The sequence below is a fragment of the Bubalus bubalis genome, chromosome 5, assembly GCF_019923935.1.
Source record: "Bubalus bubalis isolate 160015118507 breed Murrah chromosome 5, NDDB_SH_1, whole genome shotgun sequence".
Taxonomy (NCBI): Eukaryota; Metazoa; Chordata; class Mammalia; order Artiodactyla; family Bovidae; genus Bubalus; species Bubalus bubalis.
Window position 1 is genome coordinate 8,424,738 of NC_059161.1, and position 24,566 is coordinate 8,449,303.

General features: G+C 46.1%; 1 protein-coding gene across 2 annotated transcripts in view; it reads right to left on the minus strand.

Moving 5' to 3' along the window:
• Nucleotides 1-24,566, minus strand: part of KCNH1 (potassium voltage-gated channel subfamily H member 1) — a 432,755-nt gene that overhangs the window by 125,225 nt on the left and 282,964 nt on the right. Inside the window, exons 8-10 of one of the 2 annotated variants that reach the window (XM_045165647.1) lie at nucleotides 14,742-14,941; nucleotides 11,863-11,934; nucleotides 7,884-8,136 (exon numbers count right to left, since the gene is read on the minus strand). In XM_045165647.1, coding sequence (XP_045021582.1) covers nucleotides 7,884-8,136; nucleotides 11,863-11,934; nucleotides 14,742-14,941 — 525 coding nt within the window. The remainder of the gene's footprint in view (nucleotides 1-7,883; nucleotides 8,137-11,862; nucleotides 11,935-14,741; nucleotides 14,942-24,566) is intronic. The other variant, XM_045165648.1, reaches the window with a different exon arrangement.

The following is a 24,566-nucleotide window of genomic DNA, read 5'->3' on the forward strand; positions in this document are numbered from 1 at the left end:
ACACCACAGTTCAAAAGCATCAGCTCTCCGGTGCTCAGCTTTCTTTATAGTCCAACTCTCACATCCATACACGACTACTGGAAAAACCATAGCCTTGACCAGATGGACCTTTGCTGACAAAGTAATGTCTCTGCTTTTTAATATGATATATATATATATATATATATATATATATATATATATATATATATAGCCCATTCAAAATTTCGGAAATATTTAAGCTAAAAATTATTCTTTGTTTATATGAAATTCAAATTTAACCAGATGTTCCTGTTTTATTTGGCAGCCCAAATCCTGTCTCAGTTTCTCCTGCCCACACCTTAACACCTTTCATCCATATTATAAGCCATAAGTCACTGAATAACCTCCTTGTCTCTATGTCAAATTCATTAATTTTTGCAAATCGCAGCTTTAATGGTATCGCACTTTACTCACCACCCTTGGCGGTTTCCCACTGCTAGTCCCTCAGGCTCCCATTTAGAAACATCAGCAGGCTAGCGCACAGCTGCCTCTCCAGCCCATGTCCCACTGCTGCGTCTCAGGTCCAGGGCAAGTGCTGGTCTCCTGGTTACAGATCACCCTACACTCTGCGTTCCCTGGCCTCTCTCACACGGTTCTCTCCATCTACGATACCCTACCTCACATGACCAAATCCCGACTCCACCTTCACAAAGCCATCACCCTATGCTCAGCCTTCACCTCCTTGTACACAGATTATGAGTAAGCTTATACCATCATTTTGGCAGGTCAGAAATAGTTGAAAATCAGCAATTTCACATGGTTTTGGCTAGTGTAATATAAGATCTCCTCTCTGGTGCTTCCCTGCCTTACCATCTTCCCCATGTTCATTTCTTCAGCCCATTCCACAAAGAAAGAATATCAAGCAGTGACTGCCTACAGCAATGTTTCTCAAGCACAGTCCTCTGTCCACCACAACATGTGACACGGAACCAGTCCATGGAAGTGGGGCAGGGAGGGGGCGGCTGTTAACAATGCAGATGCCAAGGCTCCACCCTGGAGCTGCAGAATCAGAATCTGCAGGAGGGCCTGGGGATCTGCATTGTGATCAAGCTTTCCAACTGAGACATCCGCTCACTAAAGCAGAGGACCACTGCGCTGCACAGAATGCCTTCTCCATCTACTCACACTGGTCCCTGAATATGCCATAGGGTTCCTACCTCTAACGACCCTAGAGACTCTTGAGGATCCTTCCAAGCCCAGGTCAGTTTCTCTCTCTTCCATAAACATTTCCCTGTTCACACAAGGAAGTCTAGAGAAAGAAGTACTGTGTCACTTGTCACTAATCATGCGTTTTTCTTCCCAAAGGGAACAGAACATTCATCCACGATAAGGACTTTTCTCTACACCCCCACCCATCCCGAAGAGACCAACAGCAAGTTAGGCTGTGACAGCTGCTAAATAAATAATGCTACACTAATGTCCATCCAAGGCCAACAGACCCAAAGAAACCAACTCTCTAAGCAAAGATGAAAGTACCTTCCAAATTAGGAACTGGGAGAAGGGAGTATTTTATTAAGAAAAAGAAAAAAAAGATTTCACCTGTGAACAAGCATTTACAACTTTATGCATACGTTTAAGGAGAATGTCCATGTCAGTCCTAGTTCAACAATGACAGAACTGCAAGGAGAAGGTTCACCCAGACTTACCTGTGCCAGGGCCTGCCCATCCACCTCCCCCCGGCTGCTCCCTTCCTAAGGCAGACTCTGGCCCATCCACAAGTCAGAAGTGCCTCCTCTAGTTGAGAGCCACGGCTAGATCTATTCCAAAAAGTCACTGGACTCAACAGAATAAACACATCATCTTTCCTCCTTCTCCCCACTCTGACTCTATTGTTTGTCAGTTGGTACTGGAAACTATGCTCTCTCCTCACCTCCCATCTCCTGGAGGTCCTTCCCCTCCTGTTCTTTCTGGCACTTCTTCCCCATCCCCTTTCCATCACTTTATTCAGGTCCTTGTGATTTCTCACCTGAGCCTCCTGACTAGCCTCCATGTCTCTGTATTTGTGGAAACCAAATCTTCACATCTTTTGCATGTTTAAAACCCTCTATGGGCCCCTTATCCCTTCAAGATGAAGTCCAGATCCTTATTCTGGACCATAGGGCCCTTCATAGTCCTGCCTTTCAGTTCAGTTCAGCTCAGTTCAGCAAACAGCCCCCAGTGCCTTCCATGTGCTGGGCCAGGCCAGACATCTAAAACCAAAGGACTCAGCTCACAGGTGACAGAGGAGTAAATGTGCAGTTGACGCAGTGTGACGGACTTAGCAGACCACAGGAGGCCTTGGAGACTCAACCACGCAGCAGCAGCTCCTGCAGGGAGTTAGTGAAGGACCAGGGCTACAGTTACATCTCCAGTTCCACGTCCAGGGCTCTTGCCACTATTCAATGTAGGCTGGCAACCAAGATGTCTGTCTTGCCCAATATGATGAACCAAAACACAACAAAAACAGAAGACATGAGATGATCCATGACTAAAATACGAATTAGGTACTAAAATGCAAGCCCCATAACAGTTACTACAGAGATGCTAAATCACAGTGAAACAGAAACATTTAAATATTGCACATATAAGATGGAAACAGAGAGATGGATCACACTCAAGCTTAGCCCTGATGAAACCTCATCACTCACTTATGTTGGTCAAGTAACACAGAACTGAGATAACAACTTACTTGCAGATGCTAAGAGTGCCACTTGGGCAGGGATGACATGAGTAGTTTTTATTCTGATATCTATTTGAACTGTGGTGTTGGAGAAGACTATTTAGAGTCCCTTGGACCACAAGGAGATCCAACCAGTCCATTCTAAAGGAGATCAGCCCTGGGTGTTCTTCGGAAGGAATGATGCTAAAGCTGAAACTCCAGTACTTTGGCCACCTCATGGGAAGAGTTGACTCATTGGAAAAGACCCTGATGCTGAGAGGGATTGGGGGCAGGAGGAGAAGGGGATGACAGAGGATGAGATGGCTGGATGGCATCACCGACTCGATGGACGTGAGTTTGAGTGAACTCCGGGAGTTGGTGATGGACAGGGAGGCCTGGGTGTGCTGTGATTCATGGGGTCGCAAAAAGTCAGACACGACTGAGCAACTGAACTGAACTGAACTGAACTGATGAAAAACTTAAAGGAGGTTACTTTAAAAATCTAATGAATAAAACACACAGGCTAAAGACTTGAATTCATTTCAAAGAGCCAAGAAACTAAATTGGAGAAGCCATGAAGTGATTTCTAAGAGAATTCCAAAAGGAGATTAGGAGGATATCATTTCAAAAATCAGGCAGAGAACCTCACAGGGAAAGGAGAACACAAGAGATCATCTAGTATGTTCTCTGTCCTTGGGGGACATCATGGTTTTCAATCCAAGAGAGATGCTCTCTATGTCTGCAGGACCATGTTTTTAAACTGCAGGCTGACAGCAGGTCAAGACAGCAATTAAGTGGGTCATGACTGTCAATTTCTTTCTAAATGAAAGAGAATAGAATCTAGTAGAAAATACGAGGTTGCATCTCACACAGCAGCATTAAGTACTGGGCTCATGTATAACTGTGTCTGTGCACATGGGTATGTCAGTTCACAGTACAATATACACTGAGTTGCAGTCAAGAAAGCTTGACAAACACTCTTCTAGAAAACTTCTATCAGAGAGGGTTTTATTTTTAATACATAGGAAACACATTCAGTTATGAATCCTGACCCTTTTCCTTGTTCTTGGAGTCTGTGCTAAAATTAAACAGAGAATGGGGGTGGAATATCAGAACTGGAAGGAGGAAGCAAATTAGCAGAGTGTAAATGAAAGAACTGATAACAAGAGGCCAGAGACCAAAGGAATGAGATGGATGAGTTCTGGGTTTTTTCTGAAAGCCTCCTGCTTTATGGCAACTAAGGATTCCTTGGCTATTCTCCATGGAGCACTGGATACACAGTAGTTTCTCAATAGTTACATATCCCATAACCTTCAAGAAGCACCTGTATTCTGTCTATGGCAACAGGTACCAAGCAGTATGATCGGTGTCTTTTTAATAATGTCCGTCTCCACCATGCGCAACAGCTCCTTGAAGGCTGGACTGGCATTTGGTCCACTGCTTCATCCCCACCTCTATGACAGTTGACTCAGTAAATTTCAAGTGGACTGAAGTAAAAGGCATCGAAGGACCATAAAGCTCTAGTTCTAATATCTGCTGGATGCAGAACCCTCTTCGCAAGAACAAACTGATTTCAGTCCATTGGGCATAGGATATTCTAATTTGAGAAAAACAACAGTAACAACAAGACTCTGAAGTTTCCAGGGAGAAAACTGCTTGGACTCTCATATCTCTCGGCCCAGAGGCTGAGTTCATGCAAAGGACTTGTGCCATCCTTTTATAGAGTAAGAGTGTCTTGAAATGTCAAAGATTCTTTAGGAGGTCAAGCTAGGACCTACTCTTTGGACTCAGTCTGGCTCCTGAAGATACCTGCTTTTTCCAGTCTGGACAGCCTGAGGGAAACCACCACGTTGAATCTGAAGCTGCTAAGCTATTTCAGAGGTCTTATCCACATTGCCAGCTGGAGCTGGCAGGATGCCCAAGAGGGCCCAAGGCAGAGGGCTGGACCCGGAGAAGCAGTCAGTTGACCAAGGAAGTCAACAATGAACCAAATCTGGTTGTGTGTGTATGCTCAGCTGCGTCTGACTCTTTGTAGCCCCATGGATTGTAGTCCACCAGGCTCCTTTGTCCATGGAATTCTTCAGCGAGAATACTGGAACGGGCTGCCATTTCCCATTCCAGGGGATCTTCCCAACCCAGGGATTGAATCCATGTCTCTTATGTCTCCTGCATTGGCAGGTAGATTCTTTACCCCGTGCATCTGGGAAGCCCAAGCTCTGGTTGCTTCCCCAAAAGAGGTCCAGGCTGAGGGGATATGAGATGGAGCTGGGAAGTAACCTTTTGCCTTCCTCACTCTCTGCAGCTCTTCCTACCTCCATGCCTAGGTGGCCAAATCCAACCCCTAATAGTGCAGCGGTTTAGCTTGGGGTGGGGGTGAGGGCTGATTAGGAAGCCCTGAGTATGAGTGTATAAGGGGGGTGGTACTGGTCTGAGGCTACACTCCTCGGAAATGCATATGGGAAGTTATCAGGGAGGGAAATGGGTGAAAGACACCCTACACCAAATGATCAACTCAAATTCAAATTCAAGAGAGAGCCCACTAGTTGCTAGTTACCCTTCTTCTCAGCTAGGCAAATGTCCAGAGAGTTATCACTGAAGGAAAGTCCTCTTTACTGGGGACACTGATTAGTATTAAAGGTAGAGATAAATGTCTTCCCTGCAGCAATACTAAAGCAATGGTTTAACCCTTTGTGGACTGGTTGGATCTCCAAGGGACTCTCAAGAGTCTTCTCCAACACCACAGTTCAAAAGCATCAATTCTTCGGCACTCAGCTTTCTTCACAGTCCAACTCTCACTTCCATACATGACCACTGGAAAAACCATAGCCTTGACTAGATGGACCTTTGTTGGCCAGTCCATTCTGAAGGAGATCAGCCCTGGGATTTCTTTGGAAGGAATGATGCTAAGGCTGAAACTCCAGTACTTTGGCCACCTCATGTGAAGAGTTGACTCATTGGAAAGGACTCTGATGCTGGGAGGGATTGGGGGCAGGAAGAGAAGGGGATGACAGAGGATGAGATGGCTGGATGGCATCACTGACTCAATGGACATGAGTCTGAGTGAACTCTGGAAGTTGGTGATGGACAGGGAGGCCTGGCGTGCTGCGATTCATGGGGTCGCAAAGAGTCAGACACGACTGAGCGACTGGACTGAACTGAACTGAACCCTTGGTGTGTGCTGTTCCTTATGCACAATCAAATCTGACATCTCTGTCAATGAGGAAGGTAAGGGACAGAACAACTCTGCAGAGTTCAGTGGGTACTGCTGCTGCTAAGTCGCTTCAGTCGTGTCCGACTCTGTGCGACTCCAGAGACGGCAGCCTACTAGGCTCCTCTGTCCCTGGGTTTCTCCAGGCAAGAACACTGGAGTGGGTTGCCATTTCCTTCTCCAATGCATGAAAAGTGAGAAGTGAAAGTGAAGTCGCTCAGTCGTGCCCGACTCTTAGTGACCCTATGGACTGCAGCCTACCAGGCTCCTCCATCCATGGGATTTTCCAGGAAAGAGTACTGGAATGGGTTGCCGTACTAAGAATCCAAAATTGACTTGAACGAAGTTTCAGCCTCCATCCCCTGCTGAATCTCTATCTCAGTCTCCCTCCCACCATCTGCCAGCATATGCTAAAGGAATACCGAGCATCTTTGGGTTACCCTGAGTGGAATGTAATTAAGAGGGCAAGTTGACTCAGAGCCAGGGGAGAAAAGAGGCTGGATAGCATATACTCCCAAATCAAGCAGAAACAAAGTTCAGGCTTTAAGGAAAAATACTATCTATGTCTGGATACTTAGTTTGAATCTCAACTCAAATTCAGTGTAACAATCTCTCCCTGTCTCAGTTTCCTAAGAAAGCACACCCAAAGATTAAAAAAAAAAAAAAAAAGTCCACAATGTGTACCAGTGTCTGGCAAACTGAATGAGCCAGCAAACCACATATGTTACCATCAGGACTGCAGTATTGCTCAGTGGATCAGAGCCGAGGTTCGAGAGTTTGAGGCACTCCAAGATGCTGACTCCATGGACCTCATCAACCCTGAGGTCCTAGGAAACTTCTCCAACCTCTCTGAGCTTTCATTGTCTCACCTACACAATGCTGATAATAAAATCACTTTGTAGGGTTACTGTAAAGATGAACTGAGGATCCGTATGTGAAACGCCTGGTACAGAATAGATGACCATACATGGTGGGTATTACTGTGGTGGCTTGCCCCCTCAGAGGCAGATATGCCCCCTAAAGAGGGGTTCTGCAGCTGCCACCAGCAACCGGATGAGTCTCTCCAAGGCCACGGGTGCTCAAGCACCAAATACGCACGTGTTCCCCCATGCCCCTGCTCCCCCGACACACTCCCTATCACAGTGCACGGCACACCAGTAGTCCTCATCCATCGACTTCCTTCTCCCCCACAGCCAAGCCACCATCAGGAGCTGTTGATTCTATTTCTTAAATATGTCAACTCCACTTGCTCCTCTGTATCTGCCCAGCACAAGTAACAGTTTAGGGCACCACCAGTTTGCCCCTAGATAACAAGTCTCCAGCTTCATCTCTCTACTCACCGCCTTCCCTCTTCAATTAACTCGGCAACTACTATCATCTTTCTAAAGTGCAGATCTGATCATGCCTTTCTCTCGCTTGAAGCCCTTCATGGCTCCTCAATATAACATCCCAGTCCTTAATCTGGCTTCCAGAGCCTGACACAATCTGCCTAGAGCTCAGCTCCCTTCCTGACCTCACCTCTCACCATGCCCCTCCTTGCTGTGTGTGTTCCAAGCCATTCTGAGTACTGACGGTTGTACAAATGAATCATGCTTGCTCTCTCTCTGTAGTGATTTCACACATGCCTTCCCCTCTGCTTAGACTACTCCTGTGTCCCTTCTCTTTTCTGTGTTAACTCATGCTCAATTTTTAGCTTTCAACTTAGGTGTCATTTCTTCCAGGAAGCCACCCCCAATACTTGAATCCTAGGCAGGTGTCCCTGCCATTATATTCAAATGTCTGCTTATTGTTCCTCCCCCAGCAGAGCTCCTGGAGGACAAAAAAATCATTTTTGTCATTGAAGGATCCTGAGTGCTTCAAACATCACCTGACACAAGACAGGCACTCAGACATGTGTTTGTTGGATAGATGCCTGGATGCTAACCACTGGGCCAGCCCTGTGAAGCCATCTCTGGTTGAAGGAGGCAGCAAAGCCAAGCCGCCAGGAAGCCTCCACCCAGCAAAGGCAGTACCTACCTAGAATGGCCACCACCTCGTCATCCTGGATCACCTCCAGGGAGCCGGAGACCACGAAGCACAGGCTGTCGACGCTCTCCCCCGCGTGGTAGATGAGGTCCCCGGGGGCGCAGTGCACCGTCTGGAACTCCATGGCCAGTGCCCGCAGGCAGCCGTCGCTGGCCAGCCGGAAGGCCGGGTGCTCCTTGAAGACCTTGCGGTTCAGGTGCACGCAGATGTCCGCTCTCATGTCCTTGGGGCAGATCTGCAGGACCTGGCCAAGCACAGGAAGAAAACACGTCAGGATCCGTGCAGTGGCCTCCAGCTCGCTGCTCTCTCAGCTCCCCAGGGGCCAAAGCGACACCCACTAGACTAGACCACACTCTTCAAGGCACCAGTGGACAAGACAGCCACAGTCCCTGTGGGAGAGAGACAGGGGCCCCCAAATCTGTGCTAAATGCTCAGGTCAGGGACTTGAGAGTCAAGGGGCTGGGAGTACATGAGACCCTCTGGAAATCCAGGAACGGCTCCCTGAGTAGGTGACAAACACAGTGACATCTGCGTAATGTGTCAGAGGGAGCCCTATAAAAGAACATTCCAGCAGAGTCGCAAAGGCTGTGAGAGGACCTGAGCAACAGCCCATGTGAATGAGGGGAAAGCTGGGGGTGTGAGAGGGGGTTACAGGAGGATGACAAGCTTGAGAGGATGTGGAGACTTATATTATGAAAAGACTTTGATTTTGATGCTGAGTAGGATGGGGACACATTGGGAGACTCTGAGCAGGGGAGGGATGGGGAGCCTCTATATTTTAAGAGGATTGTGGCAGCTTCAGAGTGGAATTAGTGGGCCCTGACTGTCGGATGGCAGGAGTGGAGCCCAGGAGTTGGGTTAGCCCACTCCTGCAGGGCTCCGGGAAGCGGGCAGGGGACTCGGACTGGGATGCTGCCAGGGGAGCCAGGGAGAAGTAATCAAATCCTGAACATATTTTGAAGATACAGCTGCCATGGTCTGCTGATGGACTGAAGGTGGACTGATTCGAAGAGAGATATGAAGTGATATTTACTGAGCACTTCCTTAGGCGTTACTAAGCACTTTGGAGTCATTCATTCATTCCATACTTAGCTACCGAACACCTTAGTGTATGCCAGGGATCATTCTAGGCTCTGAGGATGTAGGCAGCAAACAGAACGCCCTGCCTTTGTGTGACTTACTAGTGGGAGGGGACAAATAAAAAGCAAAAGGAGTAAAATTCAGCAGTAAGTGCTGAGGAGAACGATGGAGGAGGACAGTAGAAGGAAAGTCAGGAGAGGTGTGATCTTACGTTTTCAAGTCTTACAGACACCAGCTAATTGAATCCTCACATAAGTTCTGGCGTTAAGTGCTATTGTGGTACCATTTCACAGATGAGAAAACTGAGGCCCGGGGATGATCAATAGCTTGCCCAAAGTTGCACAACCAGGAAATGGCAGAGCTGGATTCTCTGACTAGGCAGGCTCACTCCAGAGCCCAGTTTAGATACCAAGCACTTCCTATATGATACACCTGCCCAAAACCAAAGGGCTTGCACTTTGGCTCTCAAGGAACTCAAGGCAAACTGGGAACTGTAAGAGGCCATGTGGGTCTCACCTCCCAAATAAATAAAAATTTCTCAGTCTTTCCTATGGGGAGAAAAACTTCTCTGGACTAAATTTTTGCAAGAAACCATTCATGGGCCCCTTACGTAGCAAGCATGAAGTAATGCAAGGGGACACCTCCAAGTGGACTTTTCCTGAGAAAGCAGGAGTGTTCCTAAAATAACCCTTTCTCTCATCCTAGCCTGTGAACAAAACTGGGGGCATAACATCAAATGTGCTCAGTGAAGACATCTCCTGGCGGTACTGGTCACTTCCCCACCCTTGCTCCTCCACCTCAGCACAAACCACCTGCCCGTGCTCCTGGTGCTCACCTCCACATCCCGAAGTCCCACAGCCTCTTTCAAACCCAACTTCAACCTCCCCTTGTCCGGAACAGTGCTGCTCCACCCACCCGCTCTGCACGCCCTGAGCTCTGCTTTGGAAAGAGGGGGCCCAACACTTGGAATCTCAGTTCCTCCCTCTCTTCACTGCGCTACACTTCAGTTTCTCTTTTTTCCTCTTTATTTTTTTAATCTATTTTTTAACTGGAGGAAAATTGCTTTACAATGTTGAGTTAGTTTCTGCTGCGTGTATCATGTCCAAGTCTTTGTGACCCTGTGGACTGTAGCCCACCAGGCTCCTCTGTCCATGGGATTCTCCAGGCCAGAATACTAGAGTGGGTTGCCATACCTTCCTCCAGGGGGTTTTCCAAACCCAGGGATCAAACTCACATCTCTTATGTCTCCTGCATTGGCAGGCCGGTTCTTTACCACTAGCACCGCCTGGGAAGCCCGTTTCTTCTGTACAACAATGCGAATCAGCCTAATTGTAAGTACATTCCCCTCCCTGGTGAGTCTCCCTCCCCTCCCTGGATCCCACACCTCTAGATCATCACAGAGAGCTAGGCTGGGCTCCCTGTGTTGTTTCTGCTGTTAAAAAATTTTAAAAAAGCACACTGCTAACATTGGGTTTCCTTGGTGGCTCAGTTGGTAAAGACTCTGTCTGCAATGCAGGAGACCTGGGTTCGATCCCTGGGTCAGGAGGATCCCCTGGAAAACGGAATGGCAACCCATTTCAGTATTCTTGCCTGGAGAATTCCATGGACAGAGGAGTCTGGTGGGCTATAGTCCATGGGGTCTTAAAGAGTCGGACATGACTGAGTGACTAACACTTTCATTTTCATCACTGCCTTATGAGGATTAAGGGCTTCCCTCATAGCTCAGTTGGTAAAGAATCCACCTGCAATGCGGGATACCTGGGTTCAATCCCTGGGCTGGGAAGATCCCCTGGAGAAGGGACTGGCTACCCACTCCAGTATTCAGGCCTGGAGAATCCCATAGACTGTATAGTCCATGGGGTTGCAAAGAGTCAGACACGACTGAGCGACTTTCACTTTCACTATGAGGATTAAATTAAAGTATATCTACCAGTGCACCTGGTATCTACACCTTGCGACACCTCGTGGCCCCAGCAAGGCACTCAATAAACGCAAGTCCCCTCTGCTGCTCTGCCGTGGCAGGATGCCAAGGAAGCGAGCATGTTCCCTGGAGCGGGGCTGGAGGACTGACCGAGGCAGGGGAAAATCAGATGGCCAATGCTTAGGCAGAGTGCTCGTTAAGTACTCCCCCTCCTTCAGACTCATTAAAACAAGACTCCTGGAAAAGGCAGATTTAATTTGGATCCTCTCTCTCTAAGCAGAACACCAGGGAGCGGGGAACACTTGCTTGTCATGTCGAAACTGTGCCCAGTGGTCTGAAACTAAGATTTGCTCTCCAGGTGAGTTCACCTTTCAATATTTCCCTTCCCTCAGGCTGAGCTTTGCCAGCAGAGGCATGGAGACAATGTTTTATTCATGGGCCCTGTTCCCAGAGCCCAGGGAAAGCACGTGTGAGGAGGAGAGGGCACTGGAGTGGGCGGAGAAATGACAGACCCTCTCAGCCACCAGCACCCCCATCGTCCTCGCCTCGGTCCTACACCAGCGGGGGCTCCTGAACGCCTCTCTCTGGGGGAGGCTACCAGCTTGAGACCCTGTCGTCTTCCTGGGTTGCCTGCCCTTCTGCTTGGTTTGAGGAGAGAAAATTCTTGCTGGTCTCTAAGGCCTCAGAATCCCCGAGGAGATGCCACCATGGAGGTTCATGGAGCCTCCCTGGGGGAAAGGGGTGGTGGGGGCAGGATGGATAAAGCACAGGTGCGGGAACAGGCTTCGGGATGAAGCAGATCTGGATTCCTGGCTTCCACCTGTTCGAGTCATGTGAACTTAAAGCTCTACTTCCCCAAGTCTTCTTGTTCTAACTTGTGTATAGAATTCTTTGGAAGATTCCATGCGCTGCAGTATCAAAGACTTGGTTTGATGCATGTGACGGGGCTCAATGCACAAGGGCTCTCACTTCTGATGGTACCATCACAGCAGAGCAGCAGGTCAGCCTGAGGGACGCTTCTGAAGTTCTGGACGTCAGAGTCTAAAGGATCATAGAGGTCAGCCTTAGCCTTACAAGTCATCTAGTTTCCATGTGTCACAGACAAGGAAATTGAAGCTCAGAGGGACCCATGATGGTCTAAGGTCCAAAGTCGTCAGCTAACTACTGTTAACGTCAGACTTGCCCAGCACTCCCACCCTTCCACTGCACACACATCCCCTAGACGCCCCGGTCATCACTGACCATTCCAGTCTGGAATGGAGGTGGTGGGGCAGAGACAGGGCCTTGGGACTGGCTCTCTCTCCTCAGCAATTCCCTGCCAAGGAAGAGCAGCCACCCCAGGCCGGGCTGGGTTCTGCCCTGAATTGCCACAATACTTCCTCTTCCATTTGGATCAGGACCTAGGGAAATCCCAGAGCCTCCAGGGAGACAGCAGGCAGGGGAAGGGAGGAGCAGAGCTGATGAGTGCTGTCTCCCAGGGGCAGCCGCCCAGCCCAGCCTTGCAGTGAGGGCAGAAGAGGGCTTCTTTCCGGACAACCCGATTTACAAAGGCATCCTGGCCCCTGGGAAAAGGAGCCTCAGGGCTGAGCGATCCAAGTTCCTTTCTGCTCCATCAGCTGCCAGGCACCCACAGAACCTCCAGGGGCCGGATTGAGACAGCAGAATAGAAAAACAGGAGCGGTGGGGCCAGTGGTGAGCAAAGCCAGAGATGACATCCCTCCCAACCAATGCCTGCCCGTCTGAGAGAGGAGGGCACCCCCATCCGGACTCGTCCTTCCCTCCAGTCTGTGTTTTACAGTTGTTGTTTTTTTAAAAGCAGTAGTAGGAAAAAGCACAAGCTTTGAAGTCAGACAAAACTGGGTTCAAATCCAGACTTTGCCATTCTCAACTCTGTGACTGGGGGCAATTAATAAAGTTAACTGGGCTGCTGGGTCCTCATACCTGAGGACAGTTCCCTCTCCAGGGTAGTTGTGAAGCATGTGAAGCAGGAACGCACGGCCAGAAGTGCAGTTAAGTATCTGCTCTTAATACAACTTTAAGACATGCTAGCTGGTATATTCAGAGAAGGCAATGGCACCCCACTCCAGTACTCTCACCTGGAAAATCCCATGGACGGAGGAGCCTGGTAGGCTGCAGCCCATGGGATCGCAAAGAGTCGGACATGACTAAACGACTTCCCTTTCACTTTCATGCATTGGAGAAAGAAATGGCAACCCACTCCAGTGTTCTTGCCTGGAGAATCCCAGGCATGGGGGAGCCTGGTGGGCTGCCATCTATGGGGTCGCACAGAGTCGGACACAACTGAAGCGACTTAGCAGCAGCAGCAGCTGGTATGTGGTATGGTTTCGTTATTGCTATTATTACAGCAGATATTCAACAAAATCAAAGTATCCTCCCTTTGAAGTTGGGATCAGTTAAATTTAGTTAAATTTTTCCATTTAAACTGTCAACTCTCAAGGGACCCTTCTAATGGAGAAAGACCAGAGTGTGAAGAGCGGACTCGCAAGACACTGAGTTTGGCTTTGAAGGTGTCATAAGGTATTTTTCAACAGTAATATCATTGTTTGCCTCACTCTAACAAGGGAAGGAATCAGAATTCCCTGAATACTTAGGGAATGGTGATTAAAGAGAGAAAAGCCATTCCAAAGACTGAAGAAGCAGAGAAAAACTAACCTAGGATTACATCTTTGCTCAAAGAAAATATTACAAAGGAGATCATTCACAAATGATCATTCTCAAATATCTTTGTTCTTTCCAGCACCACCAAATTTTCTTCAGTTTATTGGAATGCATGTAGAATAATGCAACTTTTGGAGACTGGTAGGGATCTATTGCTATTTCTAATTCACAGGAACGTCTAGAAAAGAGCCTAAGGGATGCTCTGGTCAAATCAACTGCTTATTAAGTAAAAGCCCTTGGTCGGTATCTCCCAGACTTGTCTAATGAACAGGACCCTTGTTCAAAATGCAGATTTTCCATCTCTATCCCACCTCATCCCTCCTCACAAAATTCTGATTCCAAAGGTCCAGGATGATGACTGGAAACCCGTTTTTAATGACCACATCCTGGGAGTCCCATCAGGGCCAAGACTAGAGTAAAGCAATAGCCTTGGACACAAAATTTAAGGAGATTTAAAAACTCAGTCATCAAGACAAATCATGGGTTAGTCTCTCAGTCGCGTTCAACTCTTTGCCACCCCAAGGACTGTAGTCCGCCAGGCTCCTCTGTCCATGGGATTTCTGAGAAAAGAATACTGGAGTGGGTTGCCGTGCCGTTCTCTAGGCGATCTTCCCAACTCAGGACTGAACTGGGGTCACCTGCATGATAGGCAGATTCTTAACCGTCTGAGCCACCAGGGAAGCCCCAAAACAAATTATAGTGTAGCGCAATATTCTGAAAATCAAAATTCACGCATGGACAACATATCAAAAATCTGAATTGGAAACTTTGAATCGAAAGTGGATTAGCAGCAGAGATATGTCATCTTGAGCCCTGAGGTGAAAGGAAAATCAGTAATACTGGTCATCTCACCCTGGGTGGCCCTGATTCTTACCAGTGTATCAGCTGATAAGGAAATCCTGCCATAGACAGACTGCTAGTCCATCTCCTCTTCAGGAGATACTGATACAATCTGCCTTACCAGTTGATAATCTCTCTTAATCGCCGGTCCTTCAGAAAGGTTGATGGGCAAGCAATCAAAGTTTCTGGAGGTGGGACCTGGGATTCCAAAACTACATCCAGGTGAGTTCAGATGCACATCCAGGTGTCAGAACTGTCCGAGGTGAAGCTCAGGAATCCCTGGGATGGCTGAGGGGTGAGTGGTTTACCTGAGCCCATCACCTCCTTACCTTCTCCGTGTCAATGCCTCTGGACATGGACCAGGTGGACACGATGTAATCCATGACTCGCTCACTCAGCCCCTTGGGCACCTGGTAGAGCTTCAGGAAGTCCCGGACACTGTTGAGCATCTCATGGTACCTGTTGGTGTTGGCGTACATCTGTTGGAAAATGGTCGTCACATTCCCAAAGATGGTGGCATAGAGGAGGGCTAGCGGCAAGAGGAAGAGAAAAAGACGCACGTGAGTGGTCCCTGAATAGGACCCAAGAAAGCCAAACTTGCCCAAAGCAGGCCGATGGCCAGAATGGCCTGCTCCAGAGCAGACGGTCCTGACCTTCTCAGGAGAAGCTCAGCCCAGGAGACTCTGAGATTGGACCCAGAGAAAGAGTCTCCAAATATCAGGCCACTAGTTGAGACTTGTGGGAGGCAGAGAGAGGGTGAAGGGAACTGACATGACTGGGGCCAGAACCAGGATACAGATAGCGGTGCAGGCTGAGGACAGGACGGTTGAACTGCTTCACGTATAATTGTCACAAAAAGTCTGAGCCATGCCTGAAGCCGCTAGTTGAATGTATTCTTATATGCTCTGTACTGGCCCAAATCCAAGGATCGAAGTCGCTCAGTCATGTCCGACTCTTTGTGACCACATGGACTATAGCCTCCCAGGCTCCTCCATCCATGGTGTTTTCCAGGCAAGAATACTGGAGTGGGTTGCCATTTCCTTCTCCAGGGAAACCCAAATCCAAATCTATCAGCAAATCATCTTTTAAAAACTGAGCTGTCAACTACACTACCTGCCAGAGACAGGATGGGGAATGTGTCACTCAGTCCCGGCTCTCACACAGCAAACAACACGGCAAGAAGACAGACTTTAAAAATGGAATCACAAATAATTAAATAATGGTAAGCCTGCCGAGGGCACTGAAGGATGTTAGATCTTGCGTGTTAACCCAGCATGCCACTGCATTGTGATGTGGCTCCTGGGGGAAAAGCATGGCCTTGATGTGAACAGAAGAAAGTCAGGTCCCCTCTGAGATGTAACAAGCACATACTACGTGCTACTGCTGCTCCCCCTACGTAAGTGTCGTGGAGGAGGACCATTATGTCATCAGAAAACCCCACATTCTACGTGTAACCTGTATCTGCCTTTGGATGCTAAGCTCAAGTGCTACCTCTTCCAGGAAGCCTCCCCAACACTCCTCCCCTCCATCCGTCCCCACAAGGGTGACTATGAGACTCCCCAAGCATACAAATCTAACTCAGCTTTATCATACATTGCATCCAGATAAACCCATCACAAGTTGGAAATATCTTAAGTTAAAAATGCACTTATACATGTAACCTACCGAGCATCATCAGATCAGTCGCTCAGTCGTGTCCGACTCTTTGCGACCCCATGAATCGCAGCTCAGCCTAATTACCTTAGACATGCTCAGAACACATACATTAGCTTACAGTTGGGCAATGTAACACAAAGCCTATTTTATAATAAAGTGTGAAATATTGTACGTAATTTGTTAAATACTGTCCTGAAAGTGAAAAGCAAGATGGTTGTCTCCCTTTACGATGGTGTGGCTGACTAGGACCTGCAACTCACTGCACTTGCCCAGCGTCCTGAGGGAGTCACTCTGTGCATCACGAGCCCAGGAAAAAATCAAATTCAAAACTGGAAGTACAGTTTCTGAAGGCATATCAATTTTTCACCACTGGAAAGCCAAAAAATCCCAAGTCAGAGACTGTGTTTCTGTCGAGCTCAGGCTGTACATATCATTTTGCAATCGTATTCGTGCTCGCCTGCGCCCTCACAGGGTAGTCCTGCAGGCTGGACTCAGCTTTTCCTTGCCATGAAACCCTGGGAGCTAGTGCTACGCTAGTGCCCAACAAATGTGTTTGCCACATTAGTGAAGTACATATGTTTTTGCTATGGCTTATTTTAAAAAAGAAGTGACTGAAATACAATGACAGCATATTCAAAAGCAGAGACATGACTTTGTCAACAAAGGTCCGTCTAGTCAAGGCTATGGCTTTTCCAGTGGTCACGTATGGATGTGAGAGTTGGACTATAAAGAAAGCTGAGCGCCGAAGAATTGATGCTTTTGAACTGTGGTGCTGGAGAAGACTTTTGCGAGTCCCTTGGACTACAAGGAGATCAACCAGTCCATCCTAAAGGAGGTCAGTCCTGGGTGTTCATTGATAGGACTGATTTTGATGCTGAAACTCCAATACTTTGGCTACCTGATGCGGAGAGCCGACTCATTGGAAAAGACCCTGATGCTGGGAAAGATTGAGGTCAGGAGGACAAGGGGACGACAGAGGATGAGATGGTTGGATGGCATCACCGACTCGATGGACATGGGTTTGGGTGGACCCCGGGAGTTGGTGATGGACAGGGAGTCCTGGCGTGCTGCGATTCATGGGGTTGCAAAGAGTCGGACACAACTGAGTGAACTGAAATACAATAAACTGTACATGTTAAAGTACACAACTTCGTGGGTTCTGACACATATACACCCATGAAACAATTGGCACAGTCAAGACAGTAGCATATCCATCACCCCTAAAAATTTGGTCATGTCCATTTATAATCCCCCTGACCCTTCTATCCCCAAGAAACTGCTGATGCTTTCTATAGACTAGCTTGCATTTTAAAATATTTTATATAAATGGAATCATATGGTATATACTCTCTTTAAACACCATACAATACCTCCATTTAAAGTGTACAGTTCAGTGGCTTTTAGTACATTGCTAGAGCTGAGCAATCATGACCACAATCTAAGTTTAGAATATTTTCATGCTTCACCAAAGGAAACCCTGTTCCCATTATTAGTCATTCCTCATTTCCTCCCTAATCCCCTACCCCTAGGCAACTGAAAATCTACTTTCTGTCCCTATAGATTTGCCTATTCTGGACATTTCATACAAATTAAATAATATATGTGGCCTCCTGTAACTAGCTTCTTTCATTTAGAATAATGTTTTCAAGGTTCATCCATGCTGTAGCATGGATCAGTACTTCATCCCTTTTTATTGTTGACTAATGTTCTATGGGATGGATATTCGATATTTCATTTATCCATGCATCAGTTCATAGGCCTTGGGGCCTTTCTACTGATAAATAGTGCTGCTATGAACACTTGTGTCCAAGCTTTTGTCTGAACATGTTCTCAATTATTTTGGAGTAAAATTACTGTGTCATACGGTAATTATGTTTAACACTTTGAACCACTTCCAAACTACCCTCCAAAGTAGCCGCACCATTTTACATTCCCACCAGTGGCGTGTGTGGGCTCCACAGGGCTCCATATCCTTATCAGCACTTGTCATCACCTGGCTTTTTGATTATTGCCAACCTAGTGAGTGTAAACTGCTCTCTCTCTGAAGCTTTGGTTTGCATTTCTCACATGAGTGATGATGTTAAACATCTTTCAATGTGCTTAATGATCATTGGCATGTTTTCTTCGAAGAATGTCCACTCAAATCCTATGCCCATTTTTCAACTGGACTTGTCTTATTATTACTAAGTTATTAATATATTCTAGATATAAATCCTTTATCAGATACGATTTGCAAATACTGTCTCATATCATGTGGGTTGTCTTTTCACTTTCTTGATGGTATGGTTCCCAGCATTAAAGGTTTTAGTTTTGATGTAGTCTAATTATCTGTATTTTCTTCTGTTTCCTTTTTTGCCTGGCTTATTTCATTCAGTCTAATTAGTCTGAGATTGATCCATGTTGTTGCATGTATCAATAATTTGTTTTATTAAGAAAAAAAGTGTTACCTTAAAAATAATTATAAATTCACAGAAAGCTGTAAAGACAGTAGAGAGATCCATGTGTGTACCCTTCATCTAATTGCCTCACTGGTTACAGCTTATATAACTGGAGGATAACAGAAAAACTGAATGACTTACATTGTTACAGAGTATAGCTATAGTTCTGCATCATTTGATCACGTGTGTACATTCATGTGTACCAAGCACCACAATCAAAATACAGAACTCTCCCATCACCACAGCCACCTCCCTTTTGCTACCCCTTTATACTCACTCCCCCGGCAACCACTAATCCCTTCTCCCTTTTGATAATTACGTCATCTCAAGAACATCATAGAAATAGGATCATACAGTACGTGAGCTTTTGATACTGGCTTTTTTCACTGAGTAAAATGCCCCTCAGGTCCAGCCACACTGTTGCGTGTATCAACAGTTCATTCCTCTCTACCAATGAATATAACCCATTGTACAGACACACCTCAATCATTTCTTTTGAATAATCTTCCTTGGGTTGACAGACTAAGGGAGGGAAAATAAAAGAAAGGCAGAGATATAGAGGGAAGGGAAGGAAATCTTCAGTTAAATCTGTCTGGCAGCATTGGACACGGGTGCCTGGAAAACTGAAGACACAAATCTATCCAACAAGAATTGTAAATGAGGATGGGAAAGCATGCTACCAGCTCTGGAAAGGTGCCAGGAGTGGTGCCCATGTGAACAAAAGGAGCCAGATGAAAAGCAGAAATCATCCAACCTGAAGAATGCAGACGCCAGCTCTTCTAAGCTCGTAAATAACCTCAAACACAAGAGGGGCCATAGCTCCTCCTGTCCAGTGATGCCACCAAGCGTGATCAAGGACAGTTTGGTTCCCAGGGAGTCTGACTCTCACTCAACGAGCCTGCATGGCAGTCCTGCTTCAGCTCGGTTTTCTGGTCCACCATGAACCAGAGGTCATCCACGCCGAGTAGACGTGCCTTTCTCAGAACGGCTGCCAAAAGTTAATTGAATCCTGAAGCTTAAAAACAGAGTTACAACAAATTAATACAATCAGAATAGCTCTCTTGTCCATGATCTGAGAACCAGGGGCAGGTCTGAGAAACTGGTGTGCTGGTCAGTTAAGGCAGTGATGCCCACTCTTCCCACCCCTGCCTGCTTCTGAGGCATTCTGGAAGGTTAAGGCTCCACAGGAAGACCTTTCAGTTCAGTTCAGTCCAGTCACTCAGTTGTGTCTGACTCTTTGCAACCCCATGAATCGCAGCACTCCAGGCCTCCCTGTCCATCACCAACTCCCGGAGTTCACTCAGACTCACGTCCATCGAGTCAGTGATGCCATCCACCCATCTCATCCTCTGTCATCCCCTTCTCCTCCTGCCCCCAATCCCTCCCAGCATCAGAGTCTTTTCCAATGAGTCAACTCTTCGCATGAGGTGGCCAAAGTACTGGAGTTTCAGCTTCAAAATCATTCCTTCCAAAGAAATCCCAGGGCTGATCTCCTTCAGAATGGACTGGTTGGCTCTCCTTGCAGTCCAAGGGACTCTCAAGAGTCTTCTCCAACACCACAGTTCAAAAGCGTCAATTCTTCGGCACTCAGCTTTCTTCACAGTCCAACTCTCACATCCATACATGACCACAGGAAAAACCATAGCCTTGACTAGACGGACCTTTGTTGGCAAAGTAATGTCTCTGCTTTTGAATATGCTATCTAGGTTCATCATAACTTTCCTTCCAAGAAGTAAGCATCTTTTAATTTTTCATGGCTGCAGTCACCATCTGCAGTGATTTTGGAGCCCCAAAAGTAAAGTCTGACACTGTTTCCACTGTTTACCCATCTATTTCCCATGAAGTGACGGGACCAGATGCCATGATCTTCGTTTTCTGAATATTGAGCTTTAAGCCAACTTTTTCACTCTCCATTTTCACTTTCATCAAGAGGCTTTTTAGCTCCCCTTCACTTTCTGCCATAAGGGTGGTGTCATCTGCATATCTAAGGTTATTGATATTTCTCCCAGCAATCTTGATTCCAGCTTGTGCTTCTTCCAGCCCAGCGTTTCTCATGATGTACTCTGCATAGAAGTTAAATAAGCAGGAGGACCTTATTCAATTATTATTACTATTATGAAATATCGTTATTAAAAATGGATACTTCTTCTCTCAATGTCCCTTCTCTAATTTTATGTGAAGTGGGGTTTATTGTTGTTCAGTTGTGTCTGACTCTTTGCAACCCCATGGACTGAAGCATGCCAGGCTTCCTTGTCCTTCACTGTCTCCTGGAGTTTGCACAAACTCATATCCATTGAGTCGATGCCATCCAACCGTCTCACCCTCTGTCACCCCCTTTTCCTCTTGCCCTCACTCTTTCCCAGCATCAGGGTCTTTTCCAGTGAGTCGGCTCTTCACATCAGGAGTGGCCAAAGTATTGGAGCTTCAGCATCAGTCCTTCCAGTGAATCAGGACTGATTTCCTTTAGAACTGACTGGTTTGATCTCCTTGCAGTCCAAGGGACTCTCAAGAGTCTTCTCCAGCACCACAGTTCAAAAGCATCAATTCTTTGGTGCTCAGCCATCTTTATGGTCCAACAGTTATATGTTTTGAACATGTGTATTTTATTTACTGATGTCTATATATGACGTATTTTGCCCTTAAATACTCAAAATCGAACTGGAAGACTTGAAGTCCAGCTATGACTTGAACACATGTTTGAATGAGATGTGGGGAGGGAGAGAGGGAGACTGTCATGTCGCTGTCAGAGCTAAACTCCACAGTGCAGAGAGCGCCCTGGGTGACTCTCAGTGTCGATCAGTTGGGTCCTCCCAAGAGGGAAAGAAGTAAGAGGGCCTTTCCCAACCCCAACCCAAAATGTGAATTTGGATAAGAGCAGGTTAAAAAAACAAACAAACAAACAAAAAAAACAGTTAACTTTCTATCACACCAAAGCTCTGTGTCCCACCCAGAGGAAAATAAAATGATATTCTCTGACCTTTAATTAGAAATCTTTGCATGGACTTTGGGAGAAAAGGCAGCAAAAGTTTTCGTCTCTCTTTAGAAAGTTTAGTAATTCTTTTTGTATACATTATACATACACACTGTTTAAAGAATTAAGTGGCTAAGATTTCATAAAATCCTTAGTCCCCTCGGCCTCCTTTTCACCCTGTCTCCTCTTCTGCAGAAGCACCCACTCTCAAGTAGCTGATTGCTTCACTACTGATCTCCGCATTTGAATATCACGCTCAGATTGCCGTGTCCAGATACTTCAGTTTCAGGTGTTAGCCACTGACCTCTGAGAATTTAGCTTCCACTCACTTCCCCTTCCCCTACTTCCAATCTCATACTCAAACCCAATACATTTTCCCATTGTCCCACCCTCCCAAAATATACCATCATTTTGGTTAGACAATTATCTGTTTATATTATAACTGGATGAATGCCAGTCACAGTAAGTCTTGTGGTTACATTTCACGTGGCAACAGTGGTTACTTTTCCTTTCCTGCAATGTTTTCTAATAATAGACTTTGTCTTCTCATTTGCTTGGTTTAGCTGTCGCTAATTTGACTCCAGACTCTCCCACAGATAAATATGTCTCTTCTTAATATATTAAAACCCATTAGTTCATCTATCCACCTCATTTCCTCAAAGAAGTCCTCCCTGGAGGCTTCTGAACTGTTTCATTGTCAGCTGTGTGGACGTGTCCACCCAGGAAGTCACTCCACCTATTGAGTCTGAGCCTTTGATTTCTGCATCTTGTGTCTTCTGCTGTTTCGGCTTATTCCTTTTTGTTGGTCAAAGACATCCTCTAATAGCTTTCTGAGAAGGGCTATAAGGGAGAAAAACCTTTGAGACCTAACATGTTGACTCATACTCAGTTAATAATTTGTCTGGGTGTATAATTTTAGATTAGAAATCATTTCTCCCAGAATTTGGGGAGCATTTCCCCATTGTCTTGCTGTTGAGAAGTCAAAAGTATTCAGACCCTTCCTCTTTCATACTGAACCTGTTTTATTTCTCCTCTCTAGAAATTCATTTTTTACAATGTTCTAAAAATGCATAAAGATGTACCATTTGCTCTGGTTCAGGTTCCATCCATTGTGCTAGGCTTTCAATAAGCCCTTTCAACCCAAGAATTTATGCCCTTCATTTTAAGAACATTTTCTTGGGCTATTTCTTATACTTTTCTCTCTTTATTTTTTGTTAACTTTCCTCCAGCAGATCAAAGTGACAAGGAAAGGCAAAGAGGAGAGAGCAGAGGGGAGGTGAGAAAAGTAGATGAGCAGGGCGGTGACAGCAACCATGGACGCGCTGATGGAAGGATCAGCATTAATAAGGACACTTTTAAACTTCTAGCCAGCTTTCTTTTAGCACCTGGGTAAAATTCTTTGCAGTTCCTCAAAAGGCAAGGGAGAAGGAAAACTGAGAGTCTGTTCTATGAGCCCCAAATATTAGGAAGCCCTAGTTGGACACAATATATTAAAGGCAATGGAAAAGGAAGGAGGAAGCACAACCCCTAGAATCTTTGGCGGGACAGAAAGATACTCAAGGAGGGAGTCTACTAAGGAGTGTTGAACAGGCCACAGGTCCTAAGCTGCTGACTATTCTCTGCAACATATAACAGACTGTTATGAGCCACACCCCTTCCCCTCTCCTGTCCCTCTTCGGTACACCTACTCCAGGTGCAGCTCACCTACCTGCTACCAAGGGGAAGCAAAGAAGGGATGAAACTGTCCTGTTGTTAGAAGGGCATCTCTGGAATGCCAGGTGACCAGCTTCTGCAGACCTGTCAACTCTCACTGGCATACTTTTAATATAACAATCTGATTCTTTATTTTGTTTGATTTACTTATTTTTTGGCAGTGCCACGAAGCATGTGGGATCTTAGTTCCCCAATCAGGGACTGAAACTGCACTCCCTGCATTGGAAGCGCGGAGTCTGAACCATGGGATTGCCAGGGATGTCCCCAGCATACTTCTAATAATCGGTGGGTTAAACAGACTTGTAGGCTTCTCCAGGAAGTTGGTCATTATTCATAAAATTATTTCTGTTGGAAAATGCACTCCAACTTTTAATAAACAAACTTGCACAGCATAACGGACTTCAAAATTCAAGAAGAAAAATAACTGTAAATAATAAGGTGCCACTTCAGCTGGCAAAGCTTATCTCTATCAAAACTTAGAAAGAATATGAATTTTTTTCCTTTTTGTAATCATTTAAAAATCATTGCCCTCTATTGGTAGTTTATGGGTCTATCCACACTGACTTGGTTCAGTGTGGAATTCCACATAATAAACTAGAATGTAAAGAAGACTCTACCCTCAAACCTATGTTTGTTTCTGTACTCTTAATACCCAGAAAAAGTTCATCAGGGTTTTTAACAGTTTGAGGGGGCCTTAACTCTAATTTCTGATTCAGTAGGTATTCGGTAGGCCCGAAAAAAAAAGAAAGTTGCTCAGTCGTGTCTGACTCTTTGAGGCCCCATGGACTGTAGCCCACCACACTCCTCTGTCCATGGGATTTTCCAGGCAAGAATACTGGAGAGGGTTGCTATTCCCTTCTCCAGGGGATCTTCCCGACCCAGAAATCGAACCCGGGTCTCCTGCACTGCAGGCAGATTCTTTACCATTTGAGCCACCAACGTGGGCCCTAGAGAGTTTTTATTCTAACAAATGCCCAGGTGATGCTGCTACTCCTGGGAACTTTGGGAAACATGCTACTAAGTCTATCTTCTATTACAATCCAAGTTTTAATTTACAATATGTTGTCAAACTCTATGGACATAAACATTAGTTTTGATTTCCTCTTCATATAAGCACATTGGGTATTCACTGATTTTTCTTTTTTCTTTTAAGTGCAAAGGTAGATGGAAAGAGTTGCTTATCTATAAAAAGCCCAGTTTATGAATATAGACTATAACATTCTCTCTCCCTCTCTCCCCTCCTTGCCTCTTTAATGCTTCTTCATCTCTGGCTATGCAGCACCCCCAGGTTTCATAGGTACCAACAAGAAAAATGGAGGAAATAGAAGCTCTTTCTAAATTTGCTTTAAACTAGATAGCGCCTAAAATTCAATATC